General features: G+C 42.2%; 1 protein-coding gene and 1 long non-coding RNA gene across 2 annotated transcripts in view; one reads left to right on the forward strand and one right to left on the reverse strand.

Moving 5' to 3' along the window:
* Positions 1 to 898: 898 nt before the first annotated feature.
* On the reverse strand, positions 899 to 4,846 carry LOC131480216 (uncharacterized). Its single transcript, XR_009245342.1, has 2 exons — positions 4,723 to 4,846; positions 899 to 2,115 (listed from the first exon to the last, which is right to left on the reverse strand). It is a non-coding gene; the product is annotated as an uncharacterized LOC131480216 (long non-coding RNA).
* A 126-nt stretch (positions 4,847 to 4,972) lies between these two features.
* Positions 4,973 to 21,532, forward strand: part of TMEM135 (transmembrane protein 135) — a 230,368-nt gene continuing 213,808 nt past the window's right edge. Inside the window, exon 1 of the mRNA XM_058663713.1 lies at positions 4,973 to 5,299. Coding sequence (XP_058519696.1) covers positions 5,159 to 5,299 — 141 coding nt within the window. The 5' untranslated portion in view covers positions 4,973 to 5,158. The remainder of the gene's footprint in view (positions 5,300 to 21,532) is intronic.

Here is a 21,532-nt window from a genome sequence, read left to right on the forward strand (position 1 = left end):
ACTTAGAAGGATGATGGCTCAAGCATTTGGTTCCCTGATATAAATGTGGTAGACCCAGATGGAGTTTCTAGCTCCTGGCTTTAGCCTGCTCCAGCCATGGCTATTGAGGGTATTTGGGGAAGGAATCAGTGGATGAAAGATATTTCCCTCTCATTCTTTCAAATAAATAAATTTTTAAAAAGCCAAGGCAAATTGGGCCCAGCGGAGTGGCCTAGTGGCTAAAGTCCTCGCCTTGAACGCCCCGGGATCCCATATGGGCGCCGGTTCTAATCCCAGCAGCTCCACTTTCCATCCAGCTCCCTGCTTGTGGCCTGGGAAAGCAGTTGAGGAAAGCCCAAAGCTTTGGGACCCTGCACCCAAGTGGGAGACCTGGAGGAGGTTCCTGGTTCCCGGCTTTGGATCGGGGCACACTGGCCATTGCGGCTCACTTGGGGAGTGAATCATCGGATGGAAGATCTTTCTCTCTGTCTCTCCTCCTCTCTGTATATCTGACTTTGAAAAAAAAAAAAAGCCAAGGCAAATTAAAAAATTTCTTAAAGCTGCACACTTAAATTTTGTACATGCTATTACGCAGGAAAAAAAAATCAAAAGAATGATAACAAAACACAATACCTGAAGATCCAATAAAGATGGCAGAGACTATATAACTGAACCACTATTTGAAAGAATGCCTTTTGAAAAACTGGTCAACTTGCTTTGGACTTTTTGTAAGCACAAAATAAACCTTGTTTTAAAGCCCCCCGAGATTTAGGGATGAATTTGGCATCTTGGCACAGTCTAATCTTTCTTGGCTAATATAGCATTCATCACTTCCAAACTGCCAGTGCTTTGGCAGCGCACCAAAGGAGGCTCTATCTCTCACAGGCTAAAGTGACACAAGAAAGGTTATAAATGAGTGTATAAATAAAACTGAAAATTTATTAAATGATAAGATGAAAAATCATCTGATACAAATGAGGATATCTGTTACCATATCCATTTTCTCAGTCGAAACTAACCTGCATGGGAAACCTAACCACAGTAAGTCTATTTGGTGCACCTGTTCTCAGATGAAATAAATGTTTAATGACATCTTCCCAAGACAGCCTGTGAATCCAATTCATGGTGAGACAGTTTTGTTAGTGAGTCAGAATGCCTGAGGTTGTTGGGCTGCAGTTCTCACTTCCAGGCTTGTGCCTGTATTGCCTCAGTGTCTTTTGCTTTTCTTCCAATCCTATCAACACACTTCTTCAGAAGTGCTACTGTATTAATTCAATTCTTTAGACAGATGTGGCTGAACTCTGAGACATTCCTTGTATGTACGAACTCTTACCTATTACAAGTTGGTTTTGTATTTTTTTTTCTCCCAAAGAGTGATTTAAAAGTCTCTAATTTCCAATTGTGTGGTTGGAGTGGTAGGGAATCTGAATTTTGGGAGGATAGTGTCCCTAGCCACAGCTTCTAGGTACTGATAACATCATCTAACTATTAAACACTAGGAATTCTAAGCTCATTGCAACTTCATATTTTCTATGGTCGAGAGTAATCTGTGCAATTCTTGAAAACTGAACAAAAAGGGATCATGGCTATATAGTGGGAGAAAACTGGTAATGCTATTGCCTTTCAAAATGTGGAAAATAGAAAAAAAATATCCAACACTATGATGCATTTGGTTAAGTAAATTTCCAGGCAAGGATATGGAAAGTGCTAACTGACTTTGTAAAAACTACCTGATCTGACACAGATGAGATACAATGGAATTATTAATTTTTAAAGTAGGCTTTAGTGGAAATATAAAGAATTTAAGATCTTTTGAGTTACAAAACAAAACTGTTTTCAATCCCAGTCTCTTCATATGGAAACAGGTTCTGAAATGAAGGTATTTGCTTAGGAGAAAGTTCAATCTTGTTGCAGCTTTTAGCTTCTTTGTTAAGATGGCTACAAACATTTAAAGCTGTTCCTCCTAGACCTCTCTGAGCTATACCACAGGGTGTGTATTAGCAGCAGCTACCAACAGGGACTGAAGCCAGCTATCCAATCCAGGCACTCTGCTGTGGGATGCAGGTGTCTTCACAGCTAGGTCACAGGCCTTCCCCTTCCATGGAGATTTACCAATCTCTTCTTGTTCTGGAGGATCTACAGTGCATTAGAAAAAAAAAAAAGAATACTCCCATTTCTTTGAATTTCAGATTTGTCTTAAAATTGTCTCTTGACATTCAGCTTATCAGCACTGCCACGTTTGGTATCAGACACAACAGTTCTGTTATCTCTTCTCCAGTTCCTTTAAGCTTCAAGCCTTTACCTAATAATCAAAATAAGCTACTTAGGTTGTAACTGTAATTTTTATATTTCCTTAGTTATTGGTGCATATTTACTATGCCACATGGTAAATATATCATTTAGTCTGAGGAATGAGAATTGCATGATTTACTGATAACAGTCATATTCATTGCTTGATGATTAAAATGCTAGACTTGGGCTGTCCTTTTGGTGTAATGAGTTAAGCTACCAACTCTGATGGTATCATATGTGACCATCAGAGTGCTGGTTCGTGTCCTGGCTGCTCCACTTCTGATTCAGCTCTCCATTTATGGCCTGGGAAAGCAGCAGAGGACATGGGAGACCTGGAACAAGCTCCTGGCTCCCAGCTTTGGATTAGCTCAGCTCTGGCTTTTGTGAACCATTTGGGGAGTGAACCAGCAGACAGAAGAAATTTTTTCTGTCTCTGCTCTCTTTGTAAAATCTGGCTTTCAAATAAAACTAAATAAATTTTTAAAAATTGCGACTGTTTAAAGTACTATACATCTAATGTGATCATTTATTAATTATATTTAACTATTTCAAATATCTGTTAAGAATTTTTGGATGATGTGAATTCTAATTTTTTCCCCTCTTAAAAATAGGTTCTTATTTAACATTTTCACAATGGAACATAGCATTTTCACAGTAGGACATAGCTACAATGCTGTTCCTGTAACTTCTAGAAATTTATGTTCTGTGTTGCTGGTGCTCTCACTTTCTCAATTGTAGACCTTAACAAATTGTAATAAACTTTTTTCCCATTTCACCACTGTATGCTCCATTGTGTGCTGAGGGGAGCGATAGCACGAGAGCCACACCTCGTCCTGAGAAAGACCCTGGGCCTTGAAAAGGATGCAGCAACTTAGTTGGACTTTAGATTGTCTATTTATCAGAGTATATCAGTGGAAAAATGATTTGCCCAGATGTTTAGCTAGAGCCCTAGGACTATGGCACACACTGTTAGTTGACCCAAATATGTTTTTTTTCATTTTTGCTCTAATATGAAACCTCAAATGTTAGTTGGGCATTTCTCCAAACAACAAAACGAGACGAGACCATACATTTGTGTTTTGCACCCTCTCTTGCAACTAGTTGCGGTTCAACGACTAAGTTTGGGCTAACAGTTGTAAGGAATGGCTCGTTAGGATCTTGTGAGAACTTTTAAGAAGAGTAAGTAAGTCCTTCTCTTCCCCTGTCCTGGGTCTTCCTGGCTAGCACATAGATGTCATGGTGTGTGAGGCAGCCATTTAATTAATCAGGGTGGAAATCACAGCTAAGAGTTGATGGAGCAACCAATCAACAAACGCCTAGAAGACATGATGGTGATGAAGTAAGGATCTTGGCTCAGAACTGCCAGTGTTTGTTTACTCAGAGAGAGAGAAGTTTTTATTGTGTGTGTGTTTTAATTTGAAAGGTAGAGATGGGGATGTGATAGGAAGTTCTTCCATCCACTGTTTCATTTCCAATGGCATGAAGAAATGTCTCCAAAAGCCTGAACATTCAATCCAGCTCTCCCAAGGAGGGGTCAGAGCCAAGTACTTCCGTCAACATTGCTGCTTCTTCTGGTGTAATTAGCAGAGTTGCTGGAGTATCAGCAAAGCCCATATTTGACCTCAGACACTGGATGTGACTTGCTGGGCATCTTAATAGCTGTGTAAAAGCCCACTGCAGGACTTTTCATTTGAGTTTTCCTCTCATCTGCTTTGAGCAATTCACACCTTGTTCATATTAGCTCATTTTCTTGCTTTTGTGTCTTCTTCCTCTAGGATGTGTTTTATGAAAATAGAAACTACTTTCCGACTGTCTCTTTTGTTCACACCTGTCTCTCTGCAGGGGTTAAGCTAGTGCCTGGAAAAACAGTTATTGTACAGTTAAGTATTTGTGTGGAAAGAATGAAAAAGATCAGAACACGGTTGCTCTAATGGTAGGAAAGCACTGTCTCTAAGCATATAGAACTCCAAAGAGACTGGAAGGTTACATTGAGCTAACACACTGACAGTGAGAGGGTCTGTGTCTCAGAGGCTGTGGTGTGGCACCCTCCCACCAGCTGTGCGTTCTGCCACATCACTGCTACCTCTACTGCAGGTAGTATTTGGATGCTGAGCACCTGTCAAGGGTGTTGTAGGCAGAACTGCTCGGTAGTTTACGGTTTGACACAATGGCCCACACAGTGGACGTGAATGTGGCTGATTTTTCGAGCTTTCCACGCACCCAGCTTTCCTAGCGTTCGGAAAGCCCAGACACAGGGAGTAGATGGATGTTACCAGCAGGTAGCCCGAGCACTCTGGTGGTAGAGGCAGAGGGCTTAAAAAATCAAGCTTTCCTTGCCCTCTTCTCCCACCAGCTCCCAACAAAGAGTAATTTCCTCCATTACCCTCAGCTCTGCTTGGACGGCTTTGAGAGGACAGAAACTGAAGTACAATTTAGCCCAAAGTCACCTACCTCTGCGCACCCGCCCGTGAGCTCCCGTTCCAGCGCAGGGTGCGCGGCCACGGAGCAGCATCGCCGGCCCGCGAAGCGCGTGATACCGGGACCAAAGGCCGCACGCCGTCCGTACCCCGAGCCCGGCGGCTCCTCAGGGTCTGCGCGCGCCGAGGCCGCGGGAGCGCGGCGGCCGGCCTGGGGGAGCGCGCACGCTCCGCCTCTCCCCTCCTCCCGGGTGCGCGTCCCGCCCCCTCGAGCGGCGGCGGCGATACGCCGAGCGTTCAACATCCGAGGACTTTGGCCCAGAGTAACCCTGCTGGCGTGACCTTTCCCCTCTATCCCGCACCTCCCGCTGCCGCCCCGCGAGAGGGCGGCCGTTGGTGCGCTCGGCTCTCCTTCTGGAGCCCCAGTTCCGCACCCCCCTTCCCCCCCGTCCTTCGCGCTGCACTTCGTCATGGCGGCCCTCAGCAAGTCCATCCCTCATAACTGCTACGAGATTGGCCACACTTGGCACCCTTCCTGCCGGGTCTCTTTCCTGCAGATCACCGGGGGCGCCCTGGAGGAGTCCCTGAAGATCTATGCCCCTCTGTACTTGGTGAGACCCGTCAGCGAATCTCGTAGGGGCGAGTTGAGCGTGGAGGATGGGTTGGGGCTGCTGCCGGCGCCCCCAGCGGCTCGCGGGGACTCACCCTGTGCGGGTTTCTCTTTGGAGGGTCGGAGTGTGTTTGGAGGGGAGCGGAAGGCGTGATGGCGCGAGGTCGGAAGGGTGGGTATTCCGGCTCCTGCGGGAGCAGGGGGAGGGGAATATGAGGTTGAGCTGTCATTCGAAAAAGCCTGTTGCTAGGACGAGGATGGACTCCCAACTTTTAGAATTTACTTGAGGACACTTAAAAAGCTTGAATTCAGGGGCTGGCGTTTTAATTTTTATCTTTTTTTTTTTTTAACTGTCTCCCGCATTATGAAGGAGAGGTGTTTGTAGGTCTGCGAGACGTTGAGAATGGTGTGCAGTCTTTAATTCACCCTCATATTCCTCCACTCCCCTCCACAAGAAAAACGACATATTTGATCCTAAGTCCCGTGGCCTTAGACTTGTGGCTTGAGGGTTGTGCAAGTAGTCTTTGTGTGTGTGTGTGTGTGTGTGTGTGTTGATTTAAGGGTTGGTTCCTGAGTCAGTGAAGGTAATTGATGAGAAACTCTAGGGTCTTTTATTTCACAGTTTTACAGGCAGGATTGTTAGTAGAGACTATTTGGAGTTACATGTATATGCAACAGTGACTGAGAACTGTTAAAGATGTTTTCAGTAACTTCATCCTTGGTATTAAGCATTTACTTGCCAAGTGAAATTCATTGTCTCATTTTCTTGTCTTAAAGAGCCTGTGTTCTAAGAAGACAGAGATCATATTTTATGTATATTACCTAAAAGTTCCCATGCCATATTTAATGGATTAGCAATTCTTACTTGTTTTTGGAGTCATAATTTTAATTTGTAGTCTAATGTACCTGGAAGTTTTATGGCTATCTGTGTGGGACTATTTGAAAAGTCTGATTACTTAATTACAAAGACAAACAGGAAGAGATATTGGCATTCTTTGAGATTGCAGAAGCCAGTTTTTTTTTTTTTTTTTTTTTTTTTTTTTTTTTTTTTTTGTCATACAGATCAGTGCTTCTCAAACTTCAGTAAGTGTTAAGAATCTCCTGGGGACCTTGTTCAAGCAAAAATTCTGATTCAGTACATCTGGGCGGAGCCTGAGCAACTTTTTTTTTTTTAAGATTTATTTTATTTTTATTGGAAAGTCAGATATACAAAGAGGAGGAGAGACAGAGAGAAGGATCTTCTGTCCACTGATTCACTCCCCAAGTGAGCGCAACGGCCGGTGCTATGCGAATCCGAAGCCAGGATCCAGGAACTTCTTTCCGGGTTTCCCACGCGGATGCAGGGTCCCAGTGCTCTGGGCCATCCTCTGCTTTCCCAGGCCACAAGCAGGGAGCTGGATGGGAAGTGGAGCTGCCGGGATTAGAACCGGAGCCCATATGGGATCCCGGGGCGTTCAAGGCGAGGGCTTTAGCCACTAGGCCACGCCGCTGGGCCCCTGAGCATCTGTTGTAACAAACTGGTGCTGGGAACCCTGCTTTGGGTAGTGAGGATCTAGGGAAAAGGCCAGTTATAAACTTAGTGTTGGAGCTGGAAATTTCTCCTTTGACTTTTTTTTAATATAAAAACTTATTTATTTTTTATTGCAAAGTCAGATATACAGAGAGAAGGAGATACAAAGAGAGCAGAAAGATCTTCCATCCGCTGATTCACTCCCCAAATGGTCACAACAACCTGAGCTGAGTGATCTGAAGCCAAGAGCTTCTTCCAGGTCTCCCACGTGTCTGCAGGGTCCCAAGATCTTGGGTCCTCTGACTGCTTCCTCCGATCACAGGCAGGGAGCTGGATGGGTAGTGGAGCAGCCAGGACAAGAACTGGTGCCCATATGGGGCCCTGGTGCTGGCAAAGCAAGGACTTTAGCCTCTTGGCTACCGTGCTGGGCCCTCCCTTGACTTTCTTTGGCAATGATTCATGTTTATCTAGTTTTCCATATGACTTGTGGCCCGGCTGTCTCAAATATTTTTATATTAATATAACGGACTGCCGAACAATATTATTGAATCCCTGTATTCGGTTATACAAAACCTGTTCTCAACTGATTTTAATTTAGGAGGGTAGAGATTTTGTGCCATGTAAAATTTTGCCTCTGACTGAAAGCCTATCAACACTTTCATTCATTTAAAATTGTTATATCTGTAGCCTAGACAATTTATTGGTTATGTTCTGTGATAGAAAGCTCAGGGGAGCAACAGGAATATAGGTTCTGCTATCGCACCTGCCTAAGATAGGATGGAGAGGTCAGGAAAAGAGTTATGTTTACTGTTTTATCTTCACCTAGATTGATTGTACTGTTTTATCTTCACCTATCTCATGAGGTTGTCTGTCTCAGTATGATACATTTCCAACTTTGGGTTGCTACTCATCAGTGATTGTGAAATAAAAATCAGTGGAAACTCACAAACATTTTTTTAAAGTGAAATAGAACATCATAGAAAATGTTAGAGAACACGACAGTATTTCATGACTGTTCTATTTCAGCATGTATGTGAGTGGGGCTGCTTTGAACATATAGCAGCTATGTTCTTTTTACTTTATTTAAGTGCGTACTCATAATCTATAATGCAAGGTAATGTGAGAACTTGGCTTTTAAAGGGGATTATGAATTCTTTATTTGAATGTCCATCAGTTACTAGTAGTTTAATTTTTTGACATGGTCCTTTATCTTTTCTTGGTGTGATAATTAAATGAAGTAATGCATTGGCGATATATTGTATATTTCCTGGTTACAATAAGTCATGATAATTGTGCTTTTGCTTCCTCATGTCCCAGTAGCTTTTAAGTTAGGAGTGAAGTTCATTGAGGGTGGTCAGGAGACCATTTGGAGGAAGTAGCATTTGACTTGGGCTTTGAAGAACAAATGGGTAGACAGTGTTCCATGTAATAGGTATTAATAGAATAATTATTCCTAATGGAAGGGGGGAATTGTATGAATTGATGTAGAGACCTAAGTGTTTTTGTGAGAGAAGCCATATATGCATTGTATAAAACAGATGCTTTGTGTATATAAATAATATAAAATACATAAGTATAAAAATAATTATATGCACAATCTTTTGCATGTTTTATATTTTTTTAAAAAATCATGTATTTTCCTTTGGAAATCAGATTTTACGAACAGAAGAGACAGAAAGAGGTCTTCCATCCACTTTCTCCTAAAATGGTTGCAGTGTCTAGAGCTGAGCCAATCTGAAGCCAGGAGTTTTTTCTGGGTCTTCCACTTGGATGCAGGGACCCAAGGATTTGGGCCGTCCTCCCCTGATTTCCCAGGCCATAAGCAGAGAACAAGATTAGAAGTGAAACAGCCAGGATATAAACTGGCACCCATATGGGATCCTGGTGAAGCAGGCAGAGGATTAGCCTGTTACGCCACGGTGCCAGCCCCATACATATTTTATCTTTTAAAATCCCTACAGAACTTCATCTTGTCTCTGTTTCAGGTTATTTTGAGTCAAAGGTGTAACAAGTGCAAAGTGGTGCTTTAAATGACAGATGTAGCAGCCCTGAGTGGCGTGGGTTGGAATGATTTTTTTTTAAGACTTATTTATTTCTATTGAAAAGTCAGATTTACAGAGCCAAGGAGAGACAGAGAAAGATCCTCCATTGGCTGGTTTACTCCTCAAGTAGTCGCAGTGGTTGGAACTGAGCCGATCCGAAACCAGGAGCCAGGAGCCTCTTCCTGGTTTCCCATGTGGATGCAGGCCCACGTGGATGCAGTGGACCAAGGTTCAAATGCTTGTTCCAACTCTTGCTGTTTCCTCAGGGCATTCAAAGGGAACTCAGTTGGAGGTAGCCCAGACACTACTTGAAACAACCCACATATGGGATGCTCGTGAGGCAGAGGCTTTACTTGCTGTGCTACAATGCAGGCCCCTGTGTCACCATTTGCAAAAAACACCATTACATACTTAGGAACTTATTTCTTGTAGTAATTAACTAGTTAATTAATTGGAAACATAGGATAACAGGTTATGTTTTCTGGTTCAATAGCCAAATGGCTGCCACAACTGGATTTGGATCAGCCCAAAGCCAGGAACCAGGGATTCCATCAGATCTTTTGTATGGATGGCAGGGACCCAAAGACCTGGGCCTTCTGCTGCTGCTTTTCCAGGTGTATTTATTAGGAGGCTGAGTTAGAAGCAGAGTGGCTGAAACTCAAACTGCTGTTCTGATATGGGATTCTTTCACAACTATTGTGCCACATTGCTGGTCCCCTTATTTTTGAATGTTCCTGCATGCTTATAATAGATGTTAATAATTTATTCATGTATCAAAAATGTGTTTTAGGAAGTTGTTTTATTTGTTGAATGTTAGTTATAGCTATACATTCAAAATAAGTGATAACCCCTTGCCATAAACATATACAAAAAACGGTTGTTAAAACTGTTTTAGCCCTCGACTACTACTGAAATTCGAAGTGTAGTGCGCTTGGTTTTTGTAGCAAATTTAGAATAAACAGACACACATTTGGGAGTATGGTTTTCATGATGTTCAAGCAAACTTGCTCAGAACTTAAGCTGATTCTAAGACTGTCCCTTTCCTAGGTCCTTTTCTTCGGGATCTCCAAATGAGAGTATTGGCATTCGCTGGTAGCTGGAACCAAAGAACATTGACTCTTTGGTACTCTTTTGAAGGATGATTTAAAACATTCTTTTCATTGACAGCTGTTAAGAGCCTTCTTCATTAGTATGAAGATGCTTCTTCATTATTTGTATCCCTTGAACCATATAATTTAATGAATTGCTTATAATTCAGTAGCTTTCATAGGTTATATAGGGTCAGTTCCTTTCCTGTAGGCTCCGAATAAGCATGTAAGAGTTGCAGTTCCTAGGAGTAAAAAAAAAAAAAACAACTTTTGAGTTGTCTCCAGTTAGTTACTAACGGAATGAAAACCACCGACTGAAATCTGTTCAGTGATATGGCCTTTGATTAACTGTTACTTTGGAGATTAAGCACTCCATTTAGTCTTTTTTAAAATGAGGAATTAGATGATTAATCTTCCTGTTCATTAATATGATGGTTTCAATTTGTATACTTGTTTTCATTTGTGACATGTTATTCTTTTGCTTTTTTCTATTCAGTACAAAGTACAACTTGCAACAGATAATTTCAGGTCGGGATTGAGAACTTATCTATTTGTGTTGAAATATTCGTTTCCTATCCACTTACCAAGTATTTATTGAGCTTACTGTTTGCATTGTGTTGTTCACAGTAGCTCTGTGCCGTTTGTTGTTGTGGAGGGAAAAATGAACTAGACATACTTCTCATATTGAGAATTTTTGATTGGGCCAGGGGTTTTAGACTTGTATTGTCCTGAAGTACAAGCACAACTTCATTGGAATAAACACCATGAGGTGCAGAGGAAGTGGTGTAAGAGATCAGAAGTAGAAGACCACATTTCAAAAAGATTAATTTGTTTGAAAAGTAAAGGGCAAGAGAAAGAACTCCCATTTGCTGATTCACTGTAGAAGTGCTGGCAAAGACCCTGGGTTGGGCTAGGGCTGAACGTGAAACTATGAACTCAATTCCAAGGTTTCCATGTAGGTGGCAGGACCCCAGTGACTTGAAACAACATCACCACCTCCCAGGATCTGTGTTATCAAGAAGTGAGAATCAGGTGTGAGACCCAAGTATGAAACCTAGATACTCTAACATGAGACATGGGCTTCTTAACCATAATATTAAATGCTGTGCCAACATCCTGTTCAAGACCACATGATAAGGAGATAATGGGAAACTTAATAGAAGAGGTGGCACTTTGCTTGCCTTGAAGGAAAAGAAGAACTTAGAAAGATAGAAAGAGGCAGTGATTAAAAGAAAATCAACTGCTTGAGCAACAGAATATGATATGTTGTGGGGAGTGGCACTTGGAGTTTGTACTTTATTTGGTTGTCAGTAGGCAGTTAATATAGGTTGCATTATTACAGGTGATAGTATGCTTGGAGTTGCTTTGCAAAGCTTAATTGGGCAGTAGTACGTAATGTTAGATTTAGTGACCATGACTCAATGACTCAGGTAGAGAGAACAATCAAATACAAGTAAAGCTATAAGTTTTTAAGAACTTGTTTATTGGTAAATGTGGGAAGTAGAGCTACAGGAAAAATATTTTCAGTCAAAATATTGTTTTTTTTATAATTAGATTTTAGCTACTAGTGCAACATATAAATGGAGAATGAACAGGAGGCATTATGAAATGTAAATCTGCTTTAGAAGGAAACTAGCTAGAGATTTAGGTTTAGGTGTCTATACATAGAAGGAGAAGACAAACTGGGGAATGCTCTTGTTTGGTGTAGAGGAAAAAGAAAGGGAAAATAAGCAGACAAAGAGGTATGAGAAGATTGAGGAAATAGTTTTTTAGAGAAGTCTTTTTTTTTTTTTAAAGATTTATTTTTATTACAAAGTCAGATATACAGAGAGGAGGAGAGACAGAGAGGAAGATCTTCTGTCCGATGGTTCACTCCCCAAGTGAGCCGCAATGGGCCGGTGCTGCGCCGATCCGATGCCAGGAACCAGGAACCTCTTCCGGGTCTCCCATGCGGGTGCAGTGTCCCAATGCATTGGGCCATCCTCGACTGCCTTCCCAGGCCACAAGCAGGGAGCTGGATGGGAAGTGGAGCTTCCGGGATTAGAACCGGCGCCCATATGGGATCCTGGGGCTTTCAAGGTGAGGACTTTAGCCATTAGGCCATGCTGCCGGGCCCTAGAGAAGTCTTAAGCCAGGAGTTTTGGGAGGTGCTAAGAGGTGGGAAGAACAAGGGCTTGAATCTCAGTTTTGCCACTCATTAGCTTTGTGTATGAGCAGGATTCTTCTTTTTTTTTTCTTTCTTTTTTTGTTTTGTTAAGGATTTCTTTCTTTATTTTTATTAGAAAGTCAGATTTACAGAGAGAAGGAGATACAGGGAGAAAGCTCTTTCAACTGCTGCTTCATTTCCCAAGTAGCTGCAATGGCCTGAGTTGAGTCAGTCCGAAGCCAGGAGCCAGGAGCCAGGAGCCAATAGCCAGGAGCTAGGAGCTTCTTCCAGGTCTCCCATGCAGATGTAGGATCCCAAGGCTTTAGGCCATCCTCTACTGCTTTCCCAGGCCATAAGCAGGGAGCTGGATGGGAATTGGAGCACATGCAAGGTGAGGACTTGAACTATTAGGCTACCATGCCTGGCCTGAACAGGATTCTTAACATGATTTTCGGTGTCCTCATCTGTAAAGTCTTTAAAATGGGGTCGATCACTGCTTTCATAGCTTTTAAAAATCAAAGTCAATGCTTGTTGTTATTCTGTCTACAACTCTGCAGTGGCTTTCCAGTTCAATAAAACATGAAATCTTTGCCATGGGCTGCAAAACCTTCTTGTTACATATTGGTCGTTTGATGGCATTTCACATTATTTCCCTCTTTGCTTATTCACCTCAATCCAGGTTTAACTGCACAATTTATTTTGTATTTCTAATATAAGTTTTATGTTATTTAAAACAATGAGTTCTAGATTTCAAAGAAGGAACACTTTTATGGAATGCATATAAGGCGACTTTTCTCTTTTTATGATTTAAGGCTTTGAGAAAAAAAATTTTTGACTTAGATTGGTGCCTAAACAGTACATAACCATAAATGAATCATTGCTTTCATTGATTATGGCTGGATAATGTGAATTGAAGACCTAGAACATTTATGTCTCATAAATCTAATAGAAGAAATATGGTAAGATGTTGATAATACTTGTGTGTTTATTCATCAGATACTTATTGAGTACCTATCAGCACTGTGCTAGATTATAATTATGGAAGAGAAATCAATTGAAGTGACAATTTCATGAAGAAGTAAATAAAAAAATTTAGGGAATCTTCAAGTTGCATTGATATGATTCTTACATTATAGTTTGCTTGTATTGTGTAATGAAGGTAAAATATATTTACACTCCCAAAGATTATACTGGGCATACAGTAATAATACAGTAGTTGTTTATGTTTTGATGATTAAAGGTCTTTTCTTTTTAAATGATTCATTGATTGTTTGAAAGAAGAGTATCTTTTTTTGAGGAATATCTTTATTGGGGATATCTTTTTTTATATACATTTTATTATTATTGCTATCATTTTATGATACAGCTCCATATTCCCTTATCCCTTACCCAATTCCCTCACCCCCCAACCTAGTTCCTCTATATCATTACTAAAGTATAGTTCTTCATACACAGTCTTATGTCCATCATTGTGGGCATGGACAATGGCAGAGAGTCCAGAATCCTATGGTCAAGATATAGTAAACAGTTTCATTGTAAGCCCATCTTTGTCTGGAAACAGAAACGCATACCATACTGCATCCTCACATCTGGATGTTAGTCTCCATTTCACAGCTACTGTACATCCCCTTAAATGAAAAGTCATGACACAAAATCAACAATAGAAAGAAAAATAGAAATTTACAATGCCATGAAGTTAAATGACATGTTACTAGATATGACAATCTCCATTACACAGCTACTATACATCCCCTTAAATGAAGAGCCACAAAACCAAATCAAACATCAGGGAGAAAAAAGAAATTAACAACACCATGAAGTTAAATAGCATGCTATTAAATGACTAATGTGTAGCTGAAGAAATGAAAATCAAGAACCTCCTTGAAGAGAATGATGCCACTGCATGATCTACGAGTCACTGAATGATTTAATCAGAAGAAAGTGTTTTGAAGAGATGAAACCGACAGAAAACAGCAAAACCCATGCGATATAGTTTCCACTGATCTTTGTTGAAGTGTGTCTCCTCCAGACAATAAACAGATGGGTTTTGTTTTTTAATCCAGTCTACTAATCTGTGACATTTGGTTGAGCTTAAGCCATTTACATTCAGAGTTTAATATACATGGGTGTTACTTTGGTTCTGTCATTTTAGGAATGGGTTGTTCATTGGTTTAGTCTTCTGTTGTCATTTTACTGGGATGTTCTTCCTGTTTGCCTTTGGTTTTGGTAGGTGCTATTCCTCTTCTCTGTGAAGAGAACATGTTGAAGTATCATTTGTATGGCAGGTTTGAAAGAGGCAAATTCTTTTAGCTTTTCTTTACTGTGGAAGAATTTTATTTCATTTTCAAAGACAAAAGAAAGCTTTGCTGGATATGTTATCCTAGACCGACAATTTTTGTTTTAGAATCTGGAATATGTCCCTCCATTCTCGTCTTGCCTGTAGAGTTTCCTGTGAGAGATCTCCTGTGAGCTTAATTGGCATTCCTTTATATGTCAAATGATTTTTTTCAGGTGCACCTTTAAGGATCTTTTCCTTATGTTCAATTGAAGAGAGCTTGAAGATCATATGTTGTGGTGAAGATCACTTTTGATCAAGCCTGTTGGGAGTTCTGTGCCCCTCCTGGATCTTGTTTCCCAATTCTTTTTCCAGATTAGGGAAATTTTCCTTTATTATTTCATTAAATACATTTGCAAACTCAGCTTCTCTTTCTTCACCTTCTGGGACTCCCATAACTCTTATATTTGGCCTCTTAATAGTGTCTTTCAATGCTTGAGTACTTTTTTTGGCCTGATCCAGCTCTGCTTCCAGCTTTTAGTTTGCCTCCCCCTAGTGACAGGAAATATCTTCCAATTCTGAGATTCTTTCTTCTGCTTTCTTCATTCTATTTTGGAGACTCTCCACTGTACTTTAATTTGCTCTACTGTGTTCTTAAATTCTGATATACCAGCCTTGATTTGCTTTATTACTTCCTTAAATTCTTTGAACTCTTGCATGAGCTTCTCATTTTTGATCAGAAGCTTTAAAATGAGTCTTATGGATTCTGTGTCCCCCATTTTCTCGATGTCTTCCTCAGTTAACTCTGAGGTTGGCATAGGGTTTTGCTCCTTTGCAGGGGAGTTCTCAGTAATATTCATTATGCCTCTGTCTCTTCTTTTGCTCTTGATTATTGTACTTCTGGTTAGCAGAGTCTTCTCCTTGGGGCAGGTTTCTAAGCTGTGTCACCCACAGGTCTATAGTGCGATTTTACTTATTGCAGTTGATACACAACTTTTTTTCTTGCAGCCACTTGTGCCACAACCTCCAGTGAGTTCCAGGTCTGGGTTCTTGAGAGCTTGTTTGGAGGTTCTAGCAGGGGAGCGCAGCTACTCGTATACCCTTGACCGAGACCTGTCCTCCTCTGGTGGGGATTGTCGTCCTCTTTGACCGAGTGCGCAGCTTCGGGAGGGACGCACATGGAGCGGTGAGGGAGGAAGGGGACTCCCGCCTAGCCAGCCAGATCAGCCGAATCAACCCTGGCGATCAATGGGGTGACAGATGTTGCAGCCAGATCGCCCTCACATCCCAGGTCTGGGTTCTTATATCAGATTTCCACCGTGGTCTCTACAGCCCCAGCTCTTGGCTCGCCACTCTCCAACTCCTGTTGTACTGTGCTGAGGCTGCACTGTTGTCTCTGAAACCTTTCTCCCACTTCTGGTTGGAGCAGGTCCCAGGATTAGAGACTCCAGGTGTCCTATATAATTAGGTTGTTGGTGACACTGATCTTGTGGGAACCTGTTGGACGTTAGGTCTGGGTGCCAGGTGGACCTATTTTGGCCAGTGCAGTGCCATAGTCAGCATTATTTTTCTACGGGATGGCACAATCCACTGACGTCAGCGAGTTCTCGTGAGCTCATCACATGCACAGTTCACTGTTGTCCCCTGCAGTCCTAAAGCTATTGCCACAGTTTACAAAATGGCGCCTGACGTACCACCACTACAGTTCTTGATCTGCTGGCCATCAGATCCGATGGCTACCCAGACCTGTCTTGGGTGGAACCCGTAGTATACCACATTGTTGCAGTTCAGAAATGAGTTCACTCCCAGCTCAGTGCATGCTCAGTCCTTACCCTTGTCGTTTCCTTCTTATGCAAAATGGCGCCCAGTTCAGCTCTAGGGGGCTGACTGGGCTATCAAATCCACTCTGTTCTCGCACTGTCCATCTGAGATCTGCTGCTCTGCTCCTGGTCAAACCAAATGGACCAGCAGGATGGACAGGTCTTTGTCTGGGTTCACCTCCCGAGCTCCCAAGCTCCCAGTGAAAGTCCCTTCCCACCTGGTTGCTGGTGGAGTTCTGGCTGCTGGTGGTGTTCAGATCACCGTGCTGGAGTATCAGTCACTGCTACACCACACTGCTGTGCCCGCTGCTTTCCTGTGTCTGTCAGTCTCCAGGTACCCCTCTGCTGTTGTTCTGTCCTTTCCTGTTTCCTGAAATATGTCCTCTCTGCTTCATCCTGATCAAACGTTTTTCCTTCCGTTTAAACGTGTCCTTACCCTATTCCGCCATCTTGATTCTCGAAAGAAGAGTATCTTACACACATACACCCTCCCACACACACACACACACAAAGAAAGGGAGCGAGGAGGAGAGAGAGAGAGAGAGGGATGAAGTGAATGAGTTGTTTCACCTTCCAGTTTACTCTGAAAGAGCTGCAACTGCTTTGGCTGGGCCAGGTCAAAGCCTGCGGTCAGGAACTCTGCCTGGGTCTCCCATGTGGGTGGCAGGGATCATTATTTGCTGCTTTCTCATGCACAGTAGTAGGGAGCTGGATCAGAAACGGAGCACTGAAACACTAACTCTTTCATGTGAGATGCCAGTGTCCCAAGTAGCAGCTTAACTTGCTTTGCCACCTTCTGGGCCCAATTAGCTGTTTTATGATGTCTTAGGCTCATCATTCTTCAGTTTTGTAAGCTAGTACTGTGTTAAAGACTTGTTTGAATCCCTGTTCGCACTATTAAGGTTTTAATTTGCCTTTTGATAAATCACTAATTTTAGCTTGTTTTCTATTGATTGCTGTGCTCCAGAAGAATACTATGATTGAAATTTGTATATTTTTCCTTTAGTTAATATGAAATGAATCTGTTTTATGTTGAAATTTTAGGAATGTAATTAAGTACTTGCTCATGAGCCTGATTATTGAGCAAATACAATTATTACTGTAAATCAAAATTACAAACTGTTCATTTCCTTAACAGTAGAAATTACAAACTGTTAATTTCCTTACACTAGAGGACAATAAATAATTGAATGAATGCAGATTGTAACTAACTTTGCTAGCCTTAGCATCGAAAAAAATATTCAGTAAATTTAGTAAAATAAACATTAAATATTTTGTATAAAACTTTACTTTTTTATTTATTTAAAAGACAGAGAGAGAGAGCGAGAGTGTGCTCCTGTTTGTTTAGTCCTCAAATGCCCAACAACCACAGCTGGGCCAGTAGCCAGGGACTCAGTCTGGATGTTCTATATGGGCAGGGACCCAAATACTGCTGTCTTTGAAGGTACACTTCAATTGGAAGCTGGAATGGAGAGCAGAGCATGGGGATTTTTATATGAGATGTGAAGTCCCAAGTGACGGTTAATCATTATTCCAAATGCCTATCCCATAAAGAATTTCTTAGGAAGAAAGGAAAGAGGGAGGGAAGAAGGAAGGAAAGGAGGATGGTTAAATACTTTTTAAACATATGTATGTATATGCTTATTTATTTATTAGGAAGGCAGTATAATAGAGATGGAAAAAAAGGCAAATAGGTAGAGAGACTCTCTTCCACAATCTGGTTTATAGCCCAGATATGCGCAGCTGCTGGTACTGAGCCAGCTCAGAGCAGGAGCCTAGTAGTGTATCTAGGTCTCCCTAGGGTGGCAGGAAGCTAACCACTTGAACCATCATCGGTGCCTCCCAGACAGAAGCATGGAGTAGCAGGCACTTAGACTGGGATGGATACTCTGAATTGGTTCTAATTACTTGTCAAAAAGTAGTACAGGGTTTTATATTGAATATATCTCTCCGTTCTCTTCTTTCCTGACATATCTGCTCTGAGAAATTGGCAGTAAATCTGATTGGCGTTCCCCTTTAAATTATCTGACCCTTCTTGCATGCCTGTTCCGGTACCTTTTCTTTATGTTCAACTGAAGGGAGCTTGATATTGATGTGTCTAGGTGAACATCATGTTTGATGGAGTCAATTTGAGGCTCTCTGCCCTTCCTGGATTTGGTTTCACTTTGGGAAATTCTCTTTAATAATTTCATTGAATATATCTCCTGTTTGGGGTTTTCCGCCCTTTTTGTACTTGGTTTCCCTAATGTTGGGGGGGTTCTTTCTAATAATTTCTTTGAATACATCTTGCAATCCTGCCTCTCTTTTCACACCTTCAGGAACTCCTATCACTTTTATGTTTGATTTTTTGATGGTATAATTTATTTCTTGGATAGTTTTTTTTTTTAACTTTACACAATTCCTCTTCTATGTTTTTGATTATTTGTGTATTCTCAAATAAGATGTCTTCTAGTTCTGAAATTCCTTTGCCTCACTCATTCCATTGGTGAGACTATCTGTTGTTTTTTAAATTTGCTCTATTCTATTCTTCATGTATTTTAATTTGATCATTTTACAACTTGTATCTCCTTTGTGCTGTATTTATTAAATTCTTGCTTTTGTTTCTTGATTTTTCTGAATTTCTTGTCCAAGAGATCCTCGGTGTCTTCCTCTTGTAACTGTAAAATTGAGATGATCTTCTGCTCATTTTTGAGGGTTCCCTGTTTGTGTTGCTTGTGATTGTTCTGTTACTCTTGCCCATTGTCTTTCAGATCTGCAGGTTTTCTCTTCAGGAAGGCTCTGTCTACATTGTGTTGCTCCCAGGTTTGTGGGCAGATTTTATTCTTCCTATTCTGTACCCAGTTTCCTATTTATTCTCTTGATCTGGATGATGTCTGTATGCTTGCGCTGGTGGCTCTGGGGAGCTTCAACCTCAGGCTCCCGTGTTTTGGTTGTACCTCGGCCTTAGCAGTCAGGACGGCCCTGGTTGCTTCTCTCTGCCTTGGGTGCTCCTGAGTGGTATCCAGGCTTTTATCTGCCTCTCTCACTGGTGGTTTCAGTGGTACCTAGGGCCAGGAGGCTACTGCCATGGCCACCAACTTGTTGTCATTCTTCATCTTTTCTTGCTCTGCCCTGTTGGTGATTGGGTGACTGTTGCTCTGGAAGACAAATGAGTTGTGCCTGGTTTACCTCCAATCTTTTTCTGAGTAGAGGGACTTCTCAAAAATAGTAGCCAGGGAATGCCGCATCCCTTTTTCTTTCTTTCTTTCTTTTTTTGTTTTTTTTGTTTTTTGAGGTGGAGGGGCGGTCAGAAGGAGATTCCCTAGACTTCAAAGCAGGTTTCCCGTACTTTTACTGCTGCTTGGCGAAGCTCCCTGCTGTACATCAGGGGCTAAGGAGTTGGGCACATGGCAGGACTGCTGGTTTCCTGGTGCTGTGGAGGTTAGGACAGACACTGAAGCCAGCACCAGAGCAGTTGTGGAGCCACGGAGCTGCAGGCCTGATATTGTGTGCTTCACTCTGTCTCTTCCAGTCGTGGCCTGCGGTGCCGTAAAGCCACGCACAGGTCAGCGACTTTACTCGCTGGGGTTTGTCCCATGGCAGAAAAACTTGATGAATACGTTCACGTGCTTGCTGCTCTCTGACTCCTTCCTGCGTGCTCAAGCCAGTGCACTTGAACCTTTCCCAGCTGACTTCTCCTGCATGTGCAACACTGCCTCGACTACCCGTATTTACCTGGGCAGCCTTCAACTCCCACCCCCCCACCACCTTGCTAGAACTCCAGGTGTTGGAATCCTCACAACAGGGTCCTATTTGCCCATGCGAATTTGGCCTTTAGTTCTGGCTTACTCGCCAGTTTCCGTGTAATTGATCCGTCTCCAGTCTCTGCCCCCTTAGGTTTTCAGGTCCCCCTCTCTAGTGGCCCTTGTATGTCTCAGGGGGTTTAGGGTGTGGACTCCCTGGTATGGAGTGGAGGGGTACCTCCCTTGGCTGGATCGCTCACCCGTGGTTTGCTTCCCAGAGGCGTTCTCCGTAACTGCGTGGCTGCGCTTCTCTGGGGATGTTTGGTAGCCCATGAAATTACTCAGTTCTGCTTCCCTTTGCAGGTGTTGGGGACTACGCTTTGCTCCCGTGGCTTTTTGTCATGTACTGCATCTCTTGGGGCGGTGTGGGTGCTCCTGTGGGAGTCGGCCTGCTCAGTATCCCTTTGTGTTGACTCCAGATCTACAAGATTGTTGTCTGTGGGTTGGACTGCCTGCCGTAGCTCATTTTTTGGGCACCTTCCTGTTGTGCCATAGACTTCAACCCTGGACTTTTTCAGCAGGTTTTTCCTAGTCCACACAGGTCCACCTTCCCTCCACAAGCCTTCAGTGGACTCTATTCCCCTAAGCCAGGAGTTTTCCTTCTCCAGCTGTGCACAGCACCTGCTTTTCTCCCACTGCTCTCTCTGCACTCAGAGCTAGACTTTCCTACCCTGATTGGCCATCTTTCCCTCTCCCAGTGTGATTTTCATTCTAGAGAAGTTTTATAGTAAACAGTTATGAATATGGTTCCAGTAGTTGGGTTCCTGTTGACTGTTTGTTAGGCTTGGATTTGTCCTTGCCCCAACACTGAGTGTTGCATTCCTTCGAGGAGTAAACCAGTGGATGAGAGTTCTCTCTCCTTCTACTACTTTTTATATAAATAAGTATGTGTAAAAAGGTACTGAGGTTTTTTTTTTAGGGAATAAGGAAAAGAGTAAAGATTAATTACACAGCTGATTGTTTCCTATTTTTTCTTTGGTTTAGTTCCTCACACCCCCTTTTTTTTTCAATAAAAAAATTACTTGAGAGGCAGAATGATAGAGAGTTTCTCCATCCACTACTTGAATCTGCAAATGGCCTCAACCACCTGGGATGGACTAGATCAAAGCCAGGAGCTAGGATCTTTCTGTCCTAGTCTCCACGTGGAGAAGGCTTTGGGCCGTCCTCTACTGTTATTCCCAGGCCACGAGCAGGGAGCTGAAAGGGAAGTGGAGCAACTGGGACAAGTGCCAGTGCCCATATGATATCATATCCCGGTGCTTGCAAGGGGAAATTAGCTAATTGAATCATTGCACTGGGCCCTGGTTTTGTCTTTGAATGTTGTATTTCTATCATCTTTTATCTTTAGCTTCTGTAGACTGGGACTCATCATTGCACCTTCTTTGGTCTTCCTTCCAGGTTAGCTCACTGGTGTTTATCCATGCTGAATTTGTAAATAGTCATTGTTATTTTTATTTCTTAGTTATATTTTCCCTATATTTCTGTTATTTTTTCTTTGAGGATTAGCAAACTCGATAGCTATGGGGCAACAGATCACAGGTTTTAAATTGGATCATGCGTTATGGATGAGT

This window comes from Ochotona princeps, chromosome 4, assembly GCF_030435755.1.
Source record: "Ochotona princeps isolate mOchPri1 chromosome 4, mOchPri1.hap1, whole genome shotgun sequence".
Taxonomy (NCBI): Eukaryota; Metazoa; Chordata; class Mammalia; order Lagomorpha; family Ochotonidae; genus Ochotona; species Ochotona princeps.